The following is a 20,468-nucleotide window of genomic DNA, read 5'->3' as shown; positions in this document are numbered from 1 at the left end:
ATCTTGTACATAAAACTTTTATCAGATGATCTCTCTCCAAAGTAACACATAACTCTAGTCATCAAAATTTTGGCTACATAAATGAACAAAGAAAATGCAGATACTTTCATAACTGAAGGTGAAGCATTATTCCCTGTTACTTGTTTTGCAGTCTTTGCATTCACAGAAATAACTGTAGTGAAGTACTTCATGTAAACTATTTTATCTGAGACACAATATAACTGGAGAGAGCATGTGCAATGGAAAATATTTATAAAAAGCTGGTATTCAACAGTTTCTAATAAATTTCTTATGCTATTCCTAAACACTGATTATGAAAGTGTTGATCTAGCAATAATTTGACTCTTGACTGTAGTAAGATTAATTACAAATATAAGCTCAAAGCATAGAGAAAACGGTCAGTCACAAGCCATCATCAAGCTGGACTTCAGTAACAGCTTTCAGGAATGTGTTTACCTTGTTCAAGGACAAGATTCTGTCAAAAGCTGGACTGGCTTCTTTTAAGACAGCCACTGACTGATGGATTATTAGTAGGCTAATGAACAGTTGTGGTTTCTTCTATAGTATAAATAAGCTATTGAGTGAATAGATGATTGCTTCTACAGAATACTTCTATTACATTTTATATATGTCCAGCCTCAAAATATTATAAAGAGCTAGTTATCTGCACCTTTGCTGCCTCCTTTCTTCTAAAAGGGTATATGCTCTTGCAGATGGACATATTCATATTCAGTAGCAGCTTATTACCTCAAGAAGCCAGATTACTTTTTTCCTTTTTTTTTTTTTTTTTTTTTTTTTTTGCTAAAGCATTCTTAAAACTGTAGAGTATTTCTTCATTCCCCAATCCCCATTCTCCCCTGCTTCCACCACCCATGTAAGTACTTCCTTCTTCAGCACACCCACACTCACTCACTCTCTTTTCTTCAAAAAACCCATAATGGCATAAGGTAGATGTGGCAATATAAAGAAGGCTTCTGCACACTATCCCAACTTCTGTGGCTCACAAGCCAGTCATTATTCATCTGTATTTTAACTGCATCTGGAAAGAATTAAATCCAATATGACTGCTTAGGGATTATCTAAGGATGATTCTCAGAAATAAGTTGCCTTTTCTAAGTAAACATTAAAAAACTGCTCTTTGTCCCCAGTTACCTTCTCCAATGGTTTCTTTCATCCTTGCTTAAACCTTTGTACAGTCTGTTCAGCACTGCCTAGCTAACCACCTTCTCACCTTACATTTAGAGGGCCTAGCCTATTTTGTAACAGTTGTGACATACTTCAGGAAAAATGTAAATAGATACAGAGGTATAACAACAGTATCTTTACATTCATGTGACAAGAAAATGTCCTTGTTACTCTCCTTTGAAATGAAGCCATTTGTCGAGAATAGTCCTTCATTTAAAGAATAGTCACAACACAAAGTAGGAAACAAGAATATATTTTTCTTCAGAGTGGATGTTTGCTGCACGTATTACAGAGAACAGGACCTAACAGGACAGACTGTTAAAAGTGTATAGTTCAAGAATATGTGAAGTTTAGTTGCATCCAAATTTTAAGCATGAAAATATAACAGATTGTGGTTTTGCATGTGTTTTGCAAAATGTAGCCTTTATTTTAAGAATTCCTTTCGTTTCCACTCCACACAGAGTTAAGGGCAAAAGTCTACGTAACCAGCAGGACTTCTGAGTATATGCACATAAAGAGTTCTCAGAGTGCAAGTGAACTGAAATTGTTAGTAAAATTAAAAGATCACATACTTACAGCTCAGGGACTCCTTTTGTATCAAGTACTACTGGACTTGCTGCACACTGGAAAAAACAAAATTCTCATATAAATATAGCAAATGCAAGCGTAACTCATAGCACGAGCATACTCTAGTATGATTCCCAGTAACACTGAGATCTTTACATTAGAAAAAGAAGGAAGCTGGACCTCATTCAGGAATTTAAATAATAGAGAGACCACAACAGGGCTGGCTGATTTTTTTCAGCATTGATTTTGATGATTTTTCCTTTTCCTCCAAAACTGTATTTAAGCCAAGGTGTTTTGTTTGCATTGGTTGTGTTTTTTTGTTTTTTTGGTTTTTTTTTTTAACACAAATCATGGTTTTGAAATTTAGAAATTATTTTGTCAAAGATCAGGTGTATATTTGAGTTGTGAATAAATTTTTGCAGTATTCACTCCTTGCTCGCTTTGCCAGTTAACCATGTTGTGTTTCTCTCTCACTGGATAACCTAAAATTTGAAAAAGGTTTATTTTTCCAGCTGAAAATTTCCCACAAACATTCTTAAGTCTTAAATGAATGTCTTCAAAAGGTATTAAGAAAAGTTTCTAAAAAAAACACTTATTTTTGTTTCAAAGGTAAAGCTTTGATTCCTTATCCAAACTAATTTTCACACCTTTGCTTACTACTGACATTCATATAACATACTTGTATCAGACTCCTATCGTAGTAAGTTCTGCAGTCCATAAAAATCCCCCCAAAGCACAGTTTTAGCACGACGAGCTAAAAAGCCAAGACAAGAAAAAGACACAGACAAGAAAAGCCAAGCAAATACACAAGATAATGAAAGGGTTAAATAATGATAAAAGTTGTGTTTAGAATAATGAGCTGGAATGTTACTGTGTTAAATGCTTATCCAGTGTTAAGACATAGGCACAGATGCAAATACACAGTTTATTCTAAGACATTGCTTAGTACAATGCTTACAGAGAATCATTGATATGGGTTCCCAGTAGATGCAACTGAAATGAAGAAGGAAACTTCTTGCAATTTCAATTTTTCAACACATATATGCACACACACACTTTTTTGTTTTTTATTTACACAGATATGCCTTTTTTTTTTTTTTTTTTTACTCATCCAGCTCTTACTACAGGATAAAATAACAATCCTTTTGGGCTTTCTCCTAAGCTTATTAAAAAAAGGCTTTCCATCTTGCTAAAGACCATTACAAATTCAGCCTGATAATCTAACTTAGTACTTCATAACTTTAGCTCAGAAACTGTATGCCAAACTAGTGTTGAAACTTTCAATTTATCTTGCTCTGGCTCATAGAAGAAGGTACCTGACCTGACCAAGAGTTTATTGGGAAGAGAAAAGATAAAACTGATGAATTTTCTTTGTGTATTTTTCTGATCCCCTCCCAATCTTCAAAAAGGTCTGTACATAACACTGAACACCATTTGTTCATCCCACAGAAACCTCTGTCAGTGAGGAGGAAATTAAAGAACCGCCTTTCCCCTGCCCATGTTGCTAACATGGGATCTGTTGGCATCTCTGTGATCTCTGACAACAGCCTGTATGCAGGCAAAAAGTACAATAATTTCCCTGAGTAACAAAAGCAAAACACCACACCCCAAAACCCCCAAACCTAAATCCAAACTCAAAACACTCCCCTTGCAAGAAAAAAAGATTTGTCACATACCCTTCAGAAGGAAAAATCTAGTAGAGCCCAACTGCCTGGATAAATCGGTTTGAAAATGTAGAGCTCCTAAGTTGTTGTTCTTGCTAACTCAGAAAGAAAATCACTTAAGCTCTCTCCCTCTCTGCTCCCCCTTAACAGATTTCTACAGTACAGTCTTCTGAGCTTGTTATGACACTACCTGCTGATGTACCCCTGTTCGCTGATGTCTACTTTCATTTTTTAATGAAAAAATGCATAGCATTTAAATGTTTATATATAAAAAGAGAACAAAAACTCAGTTGAAAGTAACTATTTAATATTCTGGTTTTCTATCAGTTATTCAGCTATGCTCAGGATTGCAGGCAAATGACAGTCAACTGACGATGTTTTGGCATGTGATTCAGTTAACTGAACAAGCTGTGGAAAACTACTGGACACGACATAAAAAAATATCACTAGGAATTACAAATAACACTATGAGACGGCAACAAAAGTTACAAATAGTGCTGTGAGGGTGGCCGGATCCCACAGGTGCTTAAGGGGGAGTTACAGGAGAAATTTCCAGACATCAGAGATAACTGGAAGGGACTTCTAGGGACCTTTCAGGGAGTAAAGTCATACAAGGCCAACAGCACCTAGGTAACCATATCAGTAATACCATGTAAGGCCAAGACTATCTAAGTAACCCAAATCTGAGTACAGATGTAACAAAACTGGGACCAATTGGGAACAAGTAATTAGGGGTGGGTTGTTTATTTGGGAGGAGACTGGGATGGAAAAACAGAGGTGTAAGGACAGCCAAAACGAGGGCCAGGAAAGGGCAAAACGAATAAGGTATGCAACTCATATTACTGGTGCTGCACAGAGGTACCTGTCAGGCAGCCCTGGGTTTCATCACCACAGCTGGGGCAGGACAATAAACTAAATCTTTTGTTCTGACCATATCACAAAACTCAAGCCTGCTTCCCTAGCCAGGAAAATTTGGGTGGGGGCAGGCAGGGCGCTCTTCCTGACCATCAAGGGAACAGATGGCTGGCGCAAAAGTCCTGCTTGTTGTGCCTTCTACACCTGCCAGTGCAGGCAGCTGCCCACTTCCTAACAGGCTCTTCAGTTAGTGAGTCTTAAAATTCTCTGCAAGTTTCAGGTTCTTTCTTTGTTCTTTACTGGCTTGCTTTCTTTCCATAGTTGAAGAGTTCTAGAAATCAGGCAGTGTGCACAATATACCAACTGCCTTATCTGATGAAAGTTGATACCAAAGAGGTTCAAAGCAATGGCCATGTAGGGCCTGTAATTTTTTTTTTTTTTTTTAACAAAGTAACTGCATTCTTCTTCAGGAGTATTTAAACAGAACACTTTTTAAAAATTAAATGTCATTGTAAAGTATTAGATTTAAGCAGGAGTCAGCGATGCCTGCTCATATTTTCATGTTAAGACCATGTAAAGCACATAAAATAACTTAATAAACTTGAAGGGGGTTTATTTTTCTTTTGCAGTAACATGAAACTGATCTCTTTCTGATTCTCCAGTGATAAACATAATCAATGTTTATTTGATTTCTAAGGAAGCATGTAAAATGCTTCATCTTAAAAAAGAAATTCAATTTGTTTCATATAAAGAAAGCAAAAAAGGCCTGAAACAAGAACTGAATTTGAATGATCCTTTTTAGTGCCTGTGTAAGGCCAAAACAAGACCTCGAAGAGCTAAGAGTTGTGCAGTCTATTTAAAAACAAAGAAAACTTCATATCACAACTATTTTTCATCACATTGTGTGATAATAGTAACATTAGAAACTAAATGAAAAAGCTCTTATCTGTAAGAGGAGGAAAACAACTAAAAAAATCGAAAGAGACATAGAAAGAAAACAAAGACAATGTGCAAGTGTTAACAAAAAAAGTGGGGGAAGACACAACATTTCAGCTGCATGCCTAACGTTCTGTCAGTACAACTCACAAGTTGTTGTTAAAAATTGGTATGCAGGAAGAGGAAACTCTACCTTGCTATTTATCTGCATTTTAATTTAATATAAAGGTAATCATTCAAGCTTGTGATTCTTTAGCATCACTTGAAAATAAAACATAAAGTTTCATCCCAGAGGAGTTTTCTTATTATTTATTGCATGGTTTGGTTGTGTAAGACATAAAACAGGCCTGTAGTAACAAGGATATTTTGGCAAGGGAGAAGAAAGTATACAAACACTGCTTCTAAACTGCCTCCTTAGCTTGGGTTCAAGCTGATACACCAAGTTCACCTACCATTCTTAGTATCCATCAATCTGCTGGCTCACACTCTGGCTTGACTTGCAAACAAGCCACTAAGCTCACAGGACAGGTAAGTCTGGGCTGAATCATACTGTTGCCGAACTTCATCCCTACAGGCATAGATATGAATGGCACCCCACTGGTATGGGCTAGCTCACTTTCTCAGGTCTTTAGATTTTATTTTTTTTTTTAATGCAACAATACATATAAATGCTATCCTATGGTATTTTAAATACTGCTTATATCAGTCCTGGTGATTCTGCTTAACTCCTGAAATTTTAAGTCTGACTTGTAGGGCAAAGAAGTGCTCCTCCACACACTCCTAACTTTTCTTCCTACCTGACTGCCCGCTAAAAAGAAAATCCTGTATGTCAAAACCAAAACCAAACCCAAAACCCCTTCTCTAGAAACATATCAATCTGTGAGTACAATCCAAAATAGTCAAGCCAGGTATGCATGCCAAACAGGTCTTAGAGCAGCTGAATTCAGCCTTGCCAAAATAAAAGATTAAGCAGGCAGTGCAAAACACAGGTAAGCCACATTGCAAAGCCTTATTGGTTTCAGCCACATACGTTAAAGCATGCAATTACCAAAGGCTATAGACCCAGCCTACAAAAATACCAAAGTAACATACCTCTCCTTATGAGGCTTTTTTCCTTTTTCTTTCTGCACATCTCTGAACCAGACTAATAATTACAGTCCATGGGACTATCTTTCCAGTAGCTGTTCTCTGCCCCACCACTGTATTTCTCCCTCCAAAACTAGTCTCCATTTTCCTTTGAAGGTCTTGACTGCTGCCACACCTGCAACACCAGAGGCAGATATTACCATCATCTACTGAATCAGATTATGCCAGACTGAATAAACACAATGATAGAATTTAGGCCCCTGTAAACACCAGCCTAACAAGGAGCAGAGAAGCCACCAGCAGACTGCATTTCCCTCTACAGCCATTGCAACCACAATCTGTGTCAAGGAACTAAAGATGAAGAACCTCCCTACAGACAGTGAGGGAAAAATCCTTTGAGCGCTCAGTTCTGCTCCCCTCAGGTAAGCAGCCTATTCAAATTTCTACTCTGCAAATCTGTGAATCGTTTCAAAGGGCCTTTTCTGCTCTCTCACACGCCAGGTCAACTAATCCAGTCCCAGCAGACACTCTCCTCAGGGCTCAGCCTGGCTCACCTCTTTCTCAAGGAGCATCTCCTCTAATACTTGCCCATAGAGAAACCACTAAGCTATTGTTGACTTTCTACCCTTACAAAGGCCCCACCCTGTCTTCCTCAGCCAGGCACCTTCCACAGGTTTTAGAGCCTTCGGGCAGGCCCTGCCTAATAAGGGGCTAATGGCCAAGAGGCCACACCTGAGGAAAAATGCTCAGTAGCTGCTCTTCTGGCCAGGCTTTGAGACAAACCTCTCCTTAAACACAACTGGCCTTTATATTTGCCTGCTGAAAGCGGTGTCTAGCTAAGGGCCTCAGGGCCCCTGCACCACTCAAGTACACTCTGCTCCTGTCAGTTGCTTTAGGCCTAGCAAAGAAACTAGTGCTCTTTTTTTTAAGATCCCAGAAGTGGAACAAAACGCAAAAATGGAGCAGATGGGTACCGATGCTATTTATAGCTACAGAAGACTTAGCAATGCCTCCGTGAAGAAAAAGACGTTGGTGCTTGAGTGAGGCAGCAGGTTGGTGCACAGGTGCCCTTTGCCCCATAAACGTCAGTGACGTACTTGGGGAGCAAGGAGGAATCGCGCCAGGAGGAGGGCTGCGGCGGAGCACGCTCACGGGCACTGGAATTTCAGGCTTCGAAATGGCAAGGGGGGAAAGGCGAGGGTGCCGTTTCCATGTGCAACGCTCCTCTCTGCCGGTTCAAACGTCAGGACGGGAGCCGCCTCCTCCCTGTTCGGGGCTGTCAGCCCCCCCCGCCGCCTCAGCACCCGCACGCCCCCGTCGCGTCCCGTCCCGTCCCTCACGGCTTCTTCCCGCCTCCCGGGCGCGGCCGTTGCGGGCGGCGGCGCGAGCCCCCCGACGCGAGCGCCCCCTGCCGCGCCGTGCCGGAACTGGGTCAGGAGCCCGAAGTGGGCCGAGGGGGCGGGGCCGCGCCGCCGAAGGGCGAGGGGGCGGGCGGGCTCCTCCCGCGTCGCGGCGTGGTGACGCGGGCGTCTGCGCGTGACGTTGCGGCGGCTTTCGTCCTGCTCCCGGTCTCGTCCTCGCCGCCCCTCGCCCCGTTCCGGCCTGCGCCCGCCGCCCGCTGCCGCCATGGCGAACGTGGCCGACACGAAGCTCTACGACATCCTGGGGGTGCCGCCCGGGGCCTCCGACAACGAGCTCAAGAAGGTGCGGGGCAGGGGCGGCGGCGGCCGGCGCCCGGGGAAGACCGGGCGGCAGCGCCGCGGGGGGAGGGGGCGGGCTTGCCGCCGGGCAGGGCCCCGCGGGGCGGCTGTAGGCGGGCCCGGGGCCGGCGGGAGGCAAGGGGGAGCGGAGCCGAGGGAAGGCCGCGGGCGCGGGGAGCGTGGCCTGAAGGCGGTGGCGGCGGCCCGCGCGGCTGAGGCCCGCGGAGGGGGGGGAAGGGTGCGGCGCCGGGTGAAGGCGCCCGGTGCCGCCTCGGTAGGCCGCGCCGCGGAGCCGCCGGGGCCCGGCTCGCGGGCGGGCGCCGACGGAGCGGGGTAGGCCGCGGGCGGGCCCCGGAGGAGGGAGGGGAGGGGAGGGAGACCGGCGGGAGGAGGGAGCGGCGGGGCCCGGCCGTGCGCCCCGCGTCCCCGTCCCGGCGCCGCCGGGTTCCGCGTCGGCTGCGGGCGCCGGCGGGACTCTGCTCGTCTCGCCCCCGGGGCGCCGCGTCCCTCCCGCGCGGCAGAGCGGTGTTGGCAGCCGGCGGGAGGCTCACGGGGTGTGAAAATCCTCGTGAAGGACCGACCGGTGGATTCTCGCTGGAGCCATTGTCTGCCCCACGTGTAGGCCTTAGTAAGGTTTCGTTTTGCTCCTATACGCGATCCCTCACCGGCCGAGAGCCGCAAGGTAAGGTAAACAAAGAAGCGAGGTGAAAACTTGGAGCCAGGTCGTCAGTGTAACGATTCACCACGTCCGGTTCATTCTGTAGCATATAAACCACTTTTTTCTAAAAGGGCTTAATGGCCATTTACACGTGAGGGAGGATAATTAACCAGACAGTTTACTAGCAGTGACCTGCTTCCGCTGATGGGTGGTGCTGGTATTAACAACTCTGCGTTACCCATCATGCATGTGGTAGCCTAATTTGTGCAGGGATAGGCAATTGCAGTGTTGAAATAGTGTTAGAGGTGGGAGGCGTGCAGTGAGAAGATAGTGCTGTATACCGAACACAATCGAGTAGAATGTATTTTTTTATTTTTTATTTTTACTGAATTCTCTTAAAGGTATCTGTGTCTTGTAAGAATGAGAAACTGATAGCGGTTTTCCACTCGGATAACCTGTGCTGGTCAATATTAATTGCTGTGGATTAGACTTATGGAGTGTAAAGTTTCCAACTGCCTGCAATGGCAAGAAGTTCATCTATATCTTATTGTCAATGAGAGGTCACATGGATGCTTTATTAATCTGATATTTTAACCTATATATAACAGTATAGGAAAGTGAAAATAAATAGGTAACAGCTTAGTCAAAAGGGGTTGAGAGAACAGGCTTTAACACTGATTAGTTAAATTAACTTTTATTCAAGTTATAATATGGTGTTAGTGCAGACCTTGATTCTGGATCTGTTTCTGATTAAATAAATAGTGGTAGCTTCCTTTTGGGCCATGGGTGGTCCGAAGAATCGCTCTAAACTGGAATGCTGTTATCGGCAAGGATGTGAGCGTGCTCTCTTTTTAAAGACCGCCACGCAAGCTCCTTTTTTCCTGATTAGATAATGTTATGTAGGTTTTCAGTTTAGTGTTCTGTTTGTTTTTTTTTTTTTTTTCCCTTGGTTAGACTCCTTAAAATATGTGGGGAAAATCCTTTTTTGTTACATATGTAGGTTTGTGGAAGATTATGCTTTGTTACTGATGGGTAATTTGTTCTATAAGACCTATGATTTTTGTTGTTTGCGCTTACTGTGGTTTAGAATATTTGGCTTGTAGTATCAGTGCACTATTTTTGTTTCATTAGTTCCTTATCAAACTTTATTTTTTGATTGCATGGAGAAGTATGGAGTATTTCAAGATAATCAGTAAAGAGAAGTAACTGTGCAGATACAAAAAAGGAATCCTACTTGTTCCAGTACAAAATGGAAAGTTGTGATCTCTGTAAAGCTTTATGTGTAAACCTCTCTTAATGTAGTTCTAAAGAGCTAATTTAGATGCTCAGTTCTACAGAAATAGAGCTTTTGAAAAATGTACTCTTAAGAACCAGTGTTGCAGTTGTTTGCGGTTGCATCACTGTAGCTTTTTTAATGTGTACAATTAAAAAAAGAAAAGACTGTATACCATGTAACTTATTAATATCTGTCCCCTGATTGTTACTGGGGGGCGTTGAGGTGGAGTGGGGGAAGAGTTGAGGTCTTTACTGTCAAAAACTCAAATTGTAGGAAAAGTCTCTGCCCGTCCTGTTATTTGCTTTGATCCTCTAAAGTATAAGCAAAACAGATGAAGTACTGCTGTAGAAAAAGTAATGGTCCTGAGAGTCAAAGTACTGGTCAAAAAAAAGCGCTTTCTGAAAAATCTCGTCTGCAGATTTGGCTGTACTCATTCCTCCTACTGTTTTAGAACAATGAAGTTAAATAAAAGCAGTCATCTGTACATTTCGGTGCATGTAACTCATATACTTAGTTCAAAGTGAGATGAAATCTTCCATTATTGGTAGGTAAGGAAGAATAAAGTGATTATTGTGAGGATTGACTGATAGGGTTGAATGAGAAGCTGAGGCAGCCATTTTGTTGTTAATGTATTGCTGTGATAGGTGAAAGACAAACGGGTTGAAACTTAAATTGTCATATTGTAGGTTTTGAGTGGGTTCTGTAGAGTAAGTAATTTTAATGAAAGTCCAGTGTGATTCCTCCTGTAAGTTAATTAAGATAAGCAGGAAAACTAGTTCTAGCTATTGTGTGCTGTAGTTATGTTTAAATCCAAGTGTATTTAATTTATGCATATAGAAATGTCAAAATTTTTTATGTACCATTCCAACGTATGAGTGATTTCAAAACACTCATTTTCTCACTTTGCTTTATTAGGGTTTTCTTTCTTTCTGGAGATACTATTTGAGTTTCTCAGAAAAGAACTGATGAATCAAAATTGAAACTAAGTTTGTACCTCTTTCAACTAGGCATACCGAAAGCTGGCCAAGGAATACCATCCTGATAAGAATCCAAATGCAGGGGACAAAGTAAGACTTTTTTTTTTTTTTTTTTTAACTGCTGAAGTTTACTATTACAGTAGCATCTAAGGGACCAAAAACAGGTGTTGCGGGATTGCTGTTACAAGTTGTTAAAAAATAATAACTGTGAGAGGGAACCCTGTCTTGTCTGCTTCTTCCCAATCTCACAATCTACCAGTGTACCTCGTGAAAAAATGCAGCAGTTGACTGAGTCAAATTGGTTGAGAAGGTAATGCTAAGGGAAAACCGCCTCTCTTCATCTGCCGAGATGGTGTCAGCTGGCATTGGCATCTACATAGGTATTTGAAAAAGTCAGTTTTCCAAGTTTTTCCAACATGGAAAAATACGTGTGGAGGTTCTTGAAAGTGCTGCAGCATAAAACAAATTACACACGTGGGAATGTTGTATTAGATTTGTTATGCTAATAACAATTAAAAAAATGTCGATTAAGTTGACTCAGCTGATTGTCTGTAACAGAACTGAAGTTCTAATGGTTGCTTAGAGGTGAGCAGAGATGACTTTGAAAAGGTATTAATGTGTTTTGAGGACAAACACCTTAATATGCATTTCAGTAAGTTGCTCAATTGTTAGCGTATTTTAAGTGCCTAACATATCTTGAAGTCTTTGCTATTAGTATGTAACTGGGATTTTTTTGCCTGTTGGCTACTGCAGTATTGCGTACTTGGGGGTTTTCTTCTTTGGATGTTTTTTTGTTTTTAAGAAAACTGTCTTATGCTAGGCACAGTAAAGAACAAAGTCAATTAAGTTTTGCAATAAAATGTCATATTTTATGATAAGGGGTAACACAACTAAGCCCAAGTCTGACTTTTAAGTCTTGCATACTAGAATGAGGGTGGAAAACTGTTCCGTTGTGTACCTTCTTAATTGGGTGTTCATGCTGGGCAAGAAACAGTAGTAAAATGCTCCCTTGAAGTTACAAATTATCATGCACTGTTTTGACTCTGTTCCTCTTCTAGTTCAAAGAAATAAGCTTTGCCTATGAAGTATTGTCAAATCCAGAGAAACGTGAGTTATATGATAGATATGGAGAACAGGGTCTTCGAGAAGGTAGCGGTGGAAGCAGTGGAATGGACGATATTTTCTCCCATATCTTTGGTGGTGGATTGTTCAATTTCATGGGTGGTCAGAGTAGAAGTCGTAATGGTAGAAGAAGAGGAGAAGATATGATGCATCCACTCAAGTGAGTATCTTGATACTGTGATTTGTACTTTCAGGCTTTCCTGATCAGTACCTGACTCTTCTAGTTTATGTTTGTAATATGCTTCTCGGTTGAGATATTCTGCAGTCTGCACCTGCTTTTCAGACCTGTGTGTCGCGTGTAGCCCAGAAGGCAGTCATCTCAAGTTACTTTTCATGATTGGTTAATCTTACGGACTACCTCATACTTTGCTTTGCCTGCTTATTAGCCTGTATATACTTTGTTAGCATTACTTTCCTTGGTTTTGCTCCTTAATTATGTTTGGAAGTTCTAATCTGAAAAAGCATTCAACAACTGAGTATTACTCATTAGCTGGATTCTTAGGGAAGCAGAGGTACTAAGGCTCTGGAAAGACTTAAGTTGACTTGCATTCATAGTGCAATACCAACTGGAACTAAAGTTGAACTGCATAATTAATGGAAAAGTGTGTGTGGTGGGTTTGGTTTTAGTTTGGGTTTCTTTTTTTTTTTTTTTTTTAAAGCCATGCTTGAATATCACATCTAATTGTGTTTTGTAGATCTCTGCTTGCAGTAATGACTAGCTTTGTACCTGCTGAGCAGGTCCTTTCTAAGTTCTTAAGTTAAGCTGCATCTTTCCTGTGGTTGGCAAACCGTGCTTAGTAAAGTCTGTTTACTTTTACATGCTTGCTTAGTTTAGTAGCTAGTGCTGCATGCTATATTATTAATTAGCTTTGGTTTTGTTGTTATTTGTAAACACTGATGCTAGGCAACCTTTTCTCAATACACTGAGTTGAAATTTCTATCCACTAACAAACCCTTTTAGGAGAAAGACTAAATGTGTTCATAAACTTCTGTCAATAGATGAAGGTTATTGGAGTTTGATAGTGTATTCAAGAGCTTCTAAAAAAATTGAAACATGAATAAATCTAAATCATTAAGTGGCCTTGGGGACATGCTAACCCCTCCTCACTAAACTATCTTGTGTGGAAAGCCCAATACAGTAGTAAGTATTCTGTATGTATTCTTATGTATGCATGCTATAAATATTGTCAGGACAGTCTGGAGAGGTTTGTTTCTCACCTGCCTGGTAGAACAAAAAAAAAAAAATCCACTATGACTGTAAAATAAAACCTAAAATGCTAGATCAGCTTGTTTCCTGTTGAGAAACACAAGCAATACTATCTGGTTTTTTCTGACTAATCGTAGCTTTTCTCTGAAACTATGTTCAATATTACAGGTGTATATTCATATGTATGGAACAGTTTTTAATGACTCCTTGTGAAAGCGAAAATGGTGCTTTAAAATCTTATTTTAATAGCAGATTTAGTCTTTTTATGAAGATCTGTTTTTCTTTAATTTGTCCTAGGCAAGTATTTTAATTACATGGTGAAAGTAAGTTGTTAAATGATAACCCAGGAGAAATGCTTTGTTTTGTAGAGTCTCTTTAGAAGATCTGTATAATGGAAAGACAACTAAACTACAACTTAGCAAGAATGTCCTTTGTAGTGCATGTAATGGGTAAGTTTGCTTGTATTTTTGAGTTCTCTGGTTGCTTTGTTGGCATATAGTGTAATGAAGCATCTCTTATGTCAGATCTTTATCGGTATTTGACTTACTGGAGCCTGCTTTCAGACTAGAAAATTGTTGAACTTGAATGATACTGTTGATGGAACTGAACTGTTCAAGGGCTTTGTTTGGGGGGGAAAGGGGGAGGAAAGAACCTAACTATAATTGGCAGTGCAATTATAAATGTTAACCTACTGATGTGGGAGGTTTTTTTGTCGTATGTTTCTGAAAAACTTACTTTTCATGCAACTGGTGCTTGCTATTCTAGGCAGGGAGGGAAGGCTGGAGCTGTTCAGAAATGTAATGCTTGCCGGGGTAGAGGTGTACGTATCATGATCAGACAGCTGGCTCCTGGAATGGTTCAGCAGATGCAGTCCGTATGCTCTGACTGCAACGGAGAAGGTAGGCCAAGCTATTCTGTGTTACTAAATGCATTTAGTTGGATTCAACCTCCTGGTTAAATCTCAGGAGGAACTTATCCAGGACAGTTTTGCTCCCACCTAGTCAGTTGGGTCTCAATCTGCTGTCAACATGGAGAAATCATTTTACTTGGAACAGCGAGATTTACAGTGTTTAATGTACTGAAAAGCAGCCTGGAAGCTTGAGCAGTAGGGATTGATTGTTTTTAAAAACACTTAGATGTGAATATTACTTATTGCTATTACTCTTGTGTTAAAGTAAAAACCAAGATTTTGTTGTTTTAGGAGCTTTTTGTCTTTTTTGCAGTCTCCTAATGTCCAAGGACAGGTTTAGGTTAAAATCCAACTTTAGGTTTCCATTTTTAACTACTTCAAATTAAGAAGATATGTTTTGCTGAATTGGTTGTGTTTGGGGGAACAAGTTCAGCACAAGATCTGCACTTCATGTGATACCTTTTTAGATCTTCTGCAGTTTCCAGAGTAGTAACATCACCTTGTGGATGTTTTTATTCTTCTCGATACTTGGGAATTACAGAGACTTGTATTTTGTGACTAGTCAAAACAATTCATAAATGATGTTGTCTTTGAATATATTGTTTTCACAGTTTACATATCTAACCTACCTATTCAGTAGTTTCAACTGCATCATAATGTTATACTTTGTTTCACAGAAAGGTTGTTTAAGCTGCAAGTTTAATATCTTAAGGCAAGTGCATCTGCTTGTGGCACTTAGAGCAGTATTGGAAATAAGTACTGAAATTGTACAGTTCATGTGGCCTAATGTTTTGGTTAGCCTGTACAAAGACAATAGTTTACTTGAAAAATAAAGATTAAGTGGAACAGAGAATTTAAGCTGTTTTGGATAGTCATCCTTCAGTTCGCCTTGCTAGAGGTGATGGACAATGTGGAAAAACTATTCAGTTTCAGAGTATAAAAGTGAAATCCCTTATGTGTCAGAAAAAGTTAGATCCTTTCCATGGGAAAACCTACATATTGCTCTTGCTTGAAACTGTGATTTGACCAGCTATCTTCCCCCCCATTTTGTATGCAAGACTCTCTAGTTCTACTGGCTTAATTTACATAGTACTTTGTTGTGGTGGTATATTGTAAAATGTGGCTGTCAATAAACAGAACCCAGTAATCCTTTTTTCACTGTTGTTAACAGAAGTGGAACTAAGCTTCCTAAATTCACTGAAATAGTTTGAAAATTGTATTCTGACTTTTAAAGGAGGGGAGATGCTTCAGTTTGGTTTTAGCTTCATCCTTATAGCTGTCATCCTCCAGCATAACAAGGAATGGAGAAGTAGGCTTTTTTTTTTTTTTGAGAGTAGTAAGTCAAGTGGTAAGGATACAGGAGACAAGACTTAAGGAGCGGTAGAAGCTATAGACAAAGTCTTGTTATGCCTTTCTCTAAAGCACTCTTTTCAAAATCCTTGATAAGACAGCTTGGAAGGTTATGTGTACCTTTGTACTCCCTGCCTCGCTCCCCCCTCTTTTTTTTTTTTTTTTTTTTTTGTCTTCCCCCTCTTCTAGCTAGGGTAAATTAAGCCTTTCTTCTTGTGAGGAATTCATAAAGCAGTATCTAAATCACTAGTTGTGTTGCATGTATTCTTCAGCTTACTTTAAAATAGTTTTTCTTCAGAATCTGATGCAATTATGAGGAAATCTCTGAACTCAAAATTTGTCTTTCTTTAGGTGAAGTAATTAATGAAAAAGATCGCTGTAAAAAATGTGAAGGGAAGAAGGTGATCAAAGAGGTAAAAATACTTGAAGTCCATGTAGACAAAGGCATGAAACATGGGCAAAGAATTACATTCAGCGGAGAAGCAGATCAGGCTCCAGGTGTGGAACCAGGAGATATTGTCCTCTTACTCCAAGAAAAGGAGAATGAGGTAATGCTTTTGAGTTTATATTTTAAATGCCTTTTATCCTAGTCTTTCATATTTAAGTGATATAGATGGCTGTTCATTTTAAAGTAATTCATATAGCTGCAGCTCTGGGAGAGATGGTAAATAGCTTTTAATAGATTTATAGCAAGTAACATGGCTTTCATGGTGAGCCAGAAAAAACTTTGCAAGTCTGTAGCCAGAGGACATGCAGATTCTGGTGTTTCCTAATGCTAATAAAAGGTAGCTTTCTCAGGTAAGTTCAGGCTAACTTTGATATAGTGGATGCAGTGAAGAGCCATTCAGGATGTTAACTTCAATCTGCTTTGCTTGTGACACTAACAAAATGCTAGGTGTTGCTTTTTTACCAATGTCTTGCGACACGGCAGGGAACTCCTATTAAAATCCCCAGATAGTGCTTTCTATCTCTGCTACTGTGGTTGTGGAAATATAACACAGAATGCTGATGTTACTGATACATTTAACAAAACTAAGACACATGATTATTTTATACTAGTTTGTTAAGGCTTATGCCTACTGTATTCTGGAGTATATACATTGCAGTTTTGCATTAAATATTGCAATTTATCTTTTTCTGTGTTAAAACTGCCTTAGGCCAGAGTTGAGGTGACTGCTGCTTTTTTTGAATGCTTTTGTTTAGAAAGGCCAGGTATTACTACGATGAAAGAAGAAATAGTTTGTGTGTTCTACTCTGGAAAAAATGTTGAATGGAATGGTGGTGGTGGGGGAAGTTCTGTTGTGACATAAAGAGTAGCATTTGGTACAGATTTAAATTCCAGTCACATATTAAGGACATAATGTTGGTTATCTGAAAATTAGGTACTTTGTAAGCTTTTCAAAGCTGTGTCAAGGACTGCTAATTTTTCAGTTTTGCATAGCTCTACACGTTCCTCTCTTCTTTCTTCTGTAGCACTGGTTGAAACGTAGCATCGCAGTTCTATTTTGACTATGATAAGGGAGAAACAGTCTGTAAGCATACAGAACAGTCAGATGTGCATGATGGCATCAAATCCAGATGGTGGATGCCACTTCTGTCTTGGTCTTCTAACGAACTACATCTATTTTTACAGTATTAACAATTCTGAAAAATACTGTACCTTGTGTCCTACTGAGTAAAACTAGACTGACTTTTAGTGAAGATTTTAGTGTTCTTAAAATTTCCCTTGAGGTGGGAGTCATAGTTCTGCCAGTGGATAAAGCTTACATTTACTCTGATAAGAATTGTGAGTGATACAGCTTAAAGATCACTTATGACTGCTGTGGACTAACTGATCAAAGCCCTGCTGTAGATAAAGTTAGCTGAAGCAGATATGCACAATGACTAGTTAAATGTTGAGAAACAAAGATGTGGTTTTTGTACTCCGGTGCAGGGGAAGTAGTGTCAAACTGTCCTAAGTTTTGTTCATAGGTTGCTTGTGTAGAAGATCTTGGGGGTAAGAGAGCACTGCTGCTATACAGGCCGCCTTGTTTAATTTGAACCTTACATCATAGTATATAGTATGGTTTGCCTTATCTTAGATGACACTTCCCTCAGGCACAAACTTCCCAAGCATGTTAAGCTATTTGATTAACAGAATTAAGTTAACTTTGTACAAAGGCTGTTGCTCTGACATTGAATGTTAAGAATAAATAATAATGAATTCTAAATAACAAGTCTTGTGGAGATACAATTATAGGACTAGAAAAGATACCTCCTGTTTTTGTTTTTTTAGGTCTTCCAGCGGGATGGAAATGACTTGCATATGACGCACAAGATTGGACTTGTTGAAGCACTGTGTGGATTTCAGTTCACATTTAAGCACCTTGATGGACGTCAAATTGTGGTTAAATATCCTCCTGGAAAAGTAATTGAACCAGGTAAAATTGACCTGATAAAGACTTCTTTTGACATTCTTTAACACTTAATCCTATTCTTGTTGTCCTGTTAACTGAACCTAGGCTAGAGAAATTAAGAGAATTGCATAGAGAAAGATTTGTTCTGAAGTAGCACTCTCCAGCTTACTTCTCTGAATTTCAGGTTGTGTTCGCGTAGTCAGAGGTGAAGGAATGCCACAGTATCGTAATCCTTTTGAGAAGGGGGATCTTTACATTAAATTTGACGTTCAGTTTCCTGAAAATAACTGGATTAGCCCAGAAAAGCTTTCAGTAAGTAGTTTTTCAAGCAGAAGCGCGGTGGTCTTATTTGACAGTGTGTGCACAGTGTGTGTGTTGTACCTCACATGCTTGCTTTCAGTGCTTAAATTTAGATGCAAGTACAATTGTTCTTTTTAACATTGTTTATGGCAACATGTCACTTGAAAATACCCATTGGAATATGAATTTACGGAACCTGTATTTAAGAGTTGTGCAGATGTTGGGCAGACGAGGGCAGGAGGAAGAGTCTTCCTGCTGCTGTGTGATAAGTTTTCAGAGTGCAACTGTATTTACTGATTGCACTTTTGGTTGATGATACATGGAGCTGTTTGGTTTTCTTTAAGTGGTGTCTTCCAGTTGATACAAATGCTTTGGATACTTCTAAATGGGTATGCGCTTCAGGGTTTATATCAGCTTGGACTTGTAAACCGAACCTGTTCTGAGAGGGAGTCTTGAAGTTGTGGGAAACTGGTCACTTTATTTAGCACTTGTAGATGCAGTACTGAATACAGTTCTTTTTTTGGGGCAGGAACTTGAAGATCTTCTGCCAGCTAGACCAGAATTTCCTAATGTAATTGGTGATGCAGAAGAGGTAGATCTTCAGGAATTTGATACCACTCGTGGTTCAGGTGGTGGCCAGAGACGTGAAGCTTATAACGATAGTTCTGATGAAGAAAGCAGCCATCATGGACCTGGGGTACAGTGTGCCCATCAGTAAACGTTTGTCTAAAAAGTTGCACAAGGATTTTCTTTCAAATTTTGCCTGACTTGTTTTCAACAATCCAGCTGGATTGTATAAGTAATCCAGATGAACCAATGGACATCTATTGCTGTATGTGTAACTTTTAAATTGGTCTATAGTATCTACAGAGTGTAATTTAAACTAACCACAAGCTTACATCTTCATTTTGACTGTGTAGCAGAATAAAGCACTTGAAAGGAAGACGAGACTCCTTTTCACATGGGTTTTAAGTTTGTCCTCGTATCTGTGCTTGATTTTTACCAGTTTTGTGTAGATTTTAAGTTTCATATTTTAAATTCAAATTCTACATTGTAAAGTTTGTGTACAATTTGTCCTGAGGCTTGGTATTTGGCTGCACCTGCATAAGCTGCTACAAGTAGAATAAAGAATTTCATAGCCTGTATCTATCATCTAGATGCATGGTAAATGGGCTTTGCACATAATGGGTTTAGAGCTGACTGGGAACAATGGAAGACTAAATTAGAAGTGGTTGTAAGTTTTTTCTACCATCTTGTGAACGGTTTCTGAAATTAAATAAAAGCAGTTGGTGTATAATATATTTCTTTTGCCTTGTAACTCTTACTTCTCCAGTGGCTTTACCTATTCTGTGTATGAAGAGACTATGTAGATGGTAGACATTTTATAAATACAGAGAGGCTGAAGCTGCTTTAAGACTAGGTTGCAGTTAGGTAACAATTGTGTGCCACATATAATGGTCTTTTCTTTGTGACTAAATGGGCACAGGGAAGGCTGCAGCCATGTCCCCTTTGTATGAAGAAAAACAAGGATATGTGAGCTCAATCAGAAGATAACAAAACCTTTTAAATGAAGATGATTAAACCCCAAAGTAATGGTGTCTTTCTCTTAGGCTTTGAATCCAATTCAAAGTCTGATTCAGTCTGACTTCCTAGAGATATGTTTCCAGTTTTAAAAAAAATCTTTGTAAAAATGAACATTATGCCTGGCAACTTGTGGTTGCATTAATACAGTTTGTAAAGAGACTGAGATTAGTACTGTACTTGACAAAAATTTTTGACCTGGAAACATACTAAATGTAGATGGTTTTCTTACTTTTCCTGTAGTTTGCACTTTTCTGTTTTAACTATTAAGACATTTAAGTTCCCCAGCTTCAGTTCTCTTCCTTTTTATATGCTTTTAATTGGTAAAAATACCACAACAAAGCAAAAATATGACCTTAAATAATTATCAGGTACAGTTAGTTACCTAAGTGTTTTGTTAACATTAAGGATGTGTGCATGAACTTTGGTTGGTAAGCTGCTTCTTTACAGTGAGGTTTCTCCCCCTGCTGAAGCGAGGAAGTTGAAAGATGCCTCTACTTTTCTTTACAAATGTGAAGTTTGTTTAATTACTGCTCAGATAGTTGTTGACAATTTACCAATGAGGTTGGAAGGACAAACTCCCAGGGTTTCCATGTGCTTGGGTAGGCATTGGGATTTGAGTGTTGCTGAGCATCCTTGCTACAGACTCTAAAACTGAAGCAAGAATAAATACTGTTTGACCTGTATTTCAGTATTGA

At 39.9% G+C, this 20,468-nt stretch overlaps 1 protein-coding gene and 2 long non-coding RNA genes across 3 annotated transcripts; 1 reads left to right on the top strand and 2 right to left on the bottom strand.

The window, feature by feature from the left end:
- Positions 1-1,339: 1,339 nt before the first annotated feature.
- Positions 1,340-7,601, bottom strand: LOC115346413. Its single transcript, XR_003925131.1, has 4 exons — positions 7,268-7,601; positions 6,300-6,468; positions 1,762-1,808; positions 1,340-1,462 (listed from the first exon to the last, which is right to left on the bottom strand). It is a non-coding gene; the product is annotated as an uncharacterized LOC115346413 (long non-coding RNA).
- Positions 7,602-7,801: 200 nt separating this feature from the next.
- Positions 7,802-19,490, top strand: DNAJA2 (DnaJ heat shock protein family (Hsp40) member A2). The gene is made up of 9 exons (XM_030026922.1): positions 7,802-7,997; positions 10,935-10,994; positions 11,963-12,186; positions 13,602-13,682; positions 13,999-14,132; positions 15,845-16,041; positions 17,769-17,913; positions 18,074-18,201; positions 18,719-19,490. The coding sequence occupies exons 1-9, from the start codon at positions 7,920-7,922 to the stop codon at positions 18,905-18,907; spliced, it is 1,236 nt and encodes a 411-aa protein (XP_029882782.1). The 5' UTR covers positions 7,802-7,919; the 3' UTR covers positions 18,908-19,490.
- Positions 16,539-17,864, bottom strand: LOC115346663. The gene is made up of 2 exons (XR_003925190.1): positions 17,748-17,864; positions 16,539-17,002 (listed from the first exon to the last, which is right to left on the bottom strand). It is a non-coding gene; the product is annotated as an uncharacterized LOC115346663 (long non-coding RNA).
- Positions 19,491-20,468: the final 978 nt, after the last annotated feature.

The sequence above is a fragment of the Aquila chrysaetos genome, chromosome 9 (genome assembly GCF_900496995.4).
Source record: "Aquila chrysaetos chrysaetos chromosome 9, bAquChr1.4, whole genome shotgun sequence".
Taxonomy (NCBI): domain Eukaryota; kingdom Metazoa; phylum Chordata; class Aves; order Accipitriformes; family Accipitridae; genus Aquila; species Aquila chrysaetos.
This window is presented reverse-complemented; position numbering and strand designations above follow the sequence as displayed.